This window comes from Teleopsis dalmanni, chromosome 2 (assembly GCF_002237135.1).
Source record: "Teleopsis dalmanni isolate 2A chromosome 2, ASM223713v2, whole genome shotgun sequence".
Classification (NCBI taxonomy): domain Eukaryota; kingdom Metazoa; phylum Arthropoda; class Insecta; order Diptera; family Diopsidae; genus Teleopsis; species Teleopsis dalmanni.
This window is the reverse complement of record NC_051847.1, coordinates 241196198-241199871: the sequence shown is the minus strand read 5'-3', so window position 1 is coordinate 241199871 and position 3674 is coordinate 241196198. Positions and strand designations below refer to the sequence as shown.

Here is a 3674-nt window from a genome sequence, read left to right as displayed (position 1 = left end):
CACTGAGTTTCTTACATGACACTGTAGACTCATAACCAGATGAAGGATATAGATGCGATCGAAAGTGATTCTTGAAGAGAAAGAAACAACAGAACATGTTCTATGCTATTGCCCTGTGGCGGCAAGACGTACACTTGACTACCTTGAAAGCGGGATTTTAGTCCCAAATCAAATAGGTAATATTAAACCCAGAGCAATTACGAGATTTATAAATACTCTAGAATCTTTTATCTTTCTTAGTTGGGCCTTTAGGCGCACAATAGAACTTTCAAGTCGGAGTGCATACATAGTCTATTACTTAATAAATAATAATAAATTGTTTTTACATAAATGTGACACTCGTATTAAATTTATTAATTTAATTTTTTTGTTAATTTTTTTAGTTGAAGACGAAATGTCTTCATCCAACGATTCACCTATCATATTTCTATCGTTTTCATGTGGAAAATCCGGTAACTAAAGATATAAGTCCCAAATTAAGACAAATTTTACGTTTCATTTTTTCTTTAACTTTACATCTAAGTACTTTAGTTCCAAATTTGGATCTTCTTCGAGCATTATTTCAATCAATACATCATGTAAAAAAATATAATTTGTTTGCTTGACTTTAATATTGTATTTATTCCATAAGACCTCCAAATTATTGTCTACTATACTATAAATATACATTCAAGATAATAATTACTCCATCTCGATATCATCTGCGTTAATCAACGATGGTCGCAATTTGCGATTTTTCTGTTTTCGCCATTCTTCTTCTGGGAAACGAGGTTGTTTCTTGTCAGGCAGTGAAACGCTGTTAACAGATTGTTTCTTAACGAAAGGTGAGAAATAATATGTGGATGGTATACCAGAGTTCAGTTTAGTAAAACTTTCAGGAGACTCGAGTTTAACATGTGTTGGTCCAAGTTTAAAAGAAGGGTATGATCCAACACCACTCGAACCCGTCTTAAATTGTGATGTTGTCAATGATATTCCATATAGGTTTTCGGTTGAAAAGTATTTAATTCGCATTCCATGATTTAACGAAATAGATTTCTCACGAGCCATTTGGGTACGACGGACCCTATTTTCATTCATCTTCTGTATTGTAGGAAATTTACTTGCCATTTTTGTTTTATGTCGTTCTTTGCGGAAACAAACGTTTGGTTTATGTTTTTGTAAATTACGGTAAAATTTGATTAAAATTTCATTACTACGTTTCGTTATAATGGTCACCTTATAGTCATTCATATCTGGAAACGGTTTTTCAAGAATGGACATATGATTTTCTGGATTCGGTACAGAGTTTGGTGAACACGATACAGGATCTTCTTTTGGCGAACTGCAACTTTGTGTTACTTGTGTGGGATTCTCTGGGCTCGGCACAGCACATGGTAAATTTAACACATGATTTTCTTTGATCGAAGTGGGGTTTTGTGTTGTTTTCGTAGGTGTAGCTTTTTCGGCATTCGGTACAAGTTTTCGAGAATACGACAAAGGATCTTTTTTAATCAAATTGCAGTTTTGTGTAATTTGTGCGACTGCAGGTTTTTCCGAATTCGCTACAGAGTTTGGTAAATTCAATGCAGGTTCTTCTTTTTTCGAACTGCTGCTTTGTGCTGTTTGCTTAAACTTCGCTTCCAGTTGAACTGTATGTTCAACAAGAGTCATTAGATGTTGTTGTGTGTTACGTATGGCTTGCAAAACGTTTAAATCGGTATTGCTATCATCTTCTTTTACGAGCAATGACACATTGCTGTTATTAGTTATTAAGTCTTTTTTGGGTTTTTCAGTTTTCTGTACTTGCTTATTAACTTTGATTACTCTTACATCTTTAACTATCTTGCCATCATTCACTGTCGTCCCATCATTCACTGTCGTCCCATCCTTCACTGTCGTCCCATCCTTAACTATCTTCACATCCTTCACTGTCTTTCTATCCTTCACTGTCTTTCCATCCTTGACTATCTTCTCGTCGTTAACTGCTTTGTCTTTCGGCCTTTCCTTATTGTCCATTACTGTCTTATCGGTCGTCCCTGCTGTACGATCTTTAACCATCTTGCCAACCTCAAATGCCCTCGATTCCTTAACTATTTTACCATCCTTATCCATCTATATAATTTATTTTTATAGAAATTAAAAAATTGTTGGCGTTTGATTTTTCTTTTGATTGAATACTTACTAAGGAAACTGGGAACACTAGTACCATTCCAAGTAGTTGGTTAACCAGTGCATCAAAAATGGTTTTGTTTAACGACATAGCGAAATACTTAATATTGTTACAAAAAATTTAGATATTTTTCAAGAAAAGCAAAAGAGATTGTCATTACTAGACAAAAAAATTTTATATGATGTGTTTGTTTATTTCAATAGATATAAAAAATATTTGATAATTAAACTGTATACTAGATCAATTAATTTAAAATAGTAATGTGTGGTAACTAGATACAAAAATAATAAAATGAGATGTTTTGAAGAAAATTCAGGAATTAATAAATGTATACATAGATAGATTGATCGATAGATAGATAAACAGTGAAACTGATCGATAGATAAATAGATAGATGTAACAGCGGTTCCATGCGTATTCTACCCACATGGTGTCATATGGTGCCATATGACCTTCCTTAGATATACATATGGTTGCATAGAAAACACATAGAATTAAATTATAAATTAATTATGAAGAATGCCTCAAGCTATACTTTTTCAAATATAACTAAAGAGACATTCCTGGAAAGCGTTAAACACTTCTTATCTTACTGCCTTCACTTTAAGATGGAAAGAGTGGATATAACTTTTATTTTCAAGATGTGTGTTGCCAATAAATATTGTCGGCTTAATAAATGGATTGTGTGACTCACTTGGAAATTAAGGACAATATCAACAAATGGAGGATATAACTGTCCGGACGAAAGAAATGTTTGTGGGTTAAAGTTCTTGGGATAGATAAATAGATTGATATGTGGTAGATAGCTAGGTAGATGTAATTTATAAAAATATTATCCTAGAACTAAAGGTACTATAATATTTTTAATAAAAGTTTTTGTTGTTTTGGTTTTAGTGACGGTGGACCTTCTTCTTTTAAGTAGTCTGTAAAGGTCACACCACGTCGTTTGTTACTAAAGCAAATATCTTATTCTTTAACATTAACAAAACATTAGACATTTTAATTCATTATATATGATTTTCAAGCTACATTACATTAGCAGACATTTTATTTCATCATAACTAAAAACTATCTGTGAAACCCGTAAAAATCTAAATATTTCGTAACATAAAATATATCAAAACGAAATCATGTTCCTTTGATGTGTGTTCTAAATTCTTCAAAAAATATATTCGTTTTCATACTCAACCATCAGCCCACATACTTATATGTGAGCATAACCAGTCCTGAATAAATATTATTTTATTTGTTTGCTGTGCTATGGACTTAGTATTTGTGCTGCTTCTTCTTTTACTTTTTAACAGTTTGCGTCTACCTGAATCGGCGATAGATTTCAATAAACGTAGCGATTGCCAGGGAATCGCCATATGCAAATGTTTTGCTTTGTCTACATGCATTCTATGCTGATGCGCTCAAGTGAAAAATCCATTGCAAAGTCCTTTTGGCGAAGCCTTATTACATCCTTTCTGAGCCGTTTACATAATACAGGAGATTTTCATAAATGCGACATGAGTTGAGTTGT

General features: G+C 32.9%; 1 protein-coding gene across 1 annotated transcript; it reads right to left on the bottom strand.

Annotated features, from left to right (window-relative positions):
* Positions 1 to 340: 340 nt before the first annotated feature.
* LOC119685021 lies at positions 341 to 2329 on the bottom strand. Its single transcript, XM_038099188.1, has 2 exons — positions 2165 to 2329; positions 341 to 2094 (listed from the first exon to the last, which is right to left on the bottom strand). Exons 1-2 carry the CDS (start codon positions 2240 to 2242, stop codon positions 682 to 684), a joined length of 1491 nt encoding a protein of 496 aa, XP_037955116.1. The 5' UTR covers positions 2243 to 2329; the 3' UTR covers positions 341 to 681.
* Between the last annotated feature and the right edge of the window lie 1345 nt (positions 2330 to 3674).

Bases quoted from the DNA above. Each gene is read 5' to 3' on its own strand.
- LOC119685021 (XM_038099188.1), bottom strand. From the start codon at position 2,242: ATGTCGTTAAACAAAACCATTTTTGATGCACTGGTTAACCAACTACTT. The intron at 2,095-2,164 runs GTAAGTATTCAA...TAAATTATATAG, and splicing joins TAGTGTTCCCAGTTTCCTTA to ATGGATAAGGATGGTAAAAT.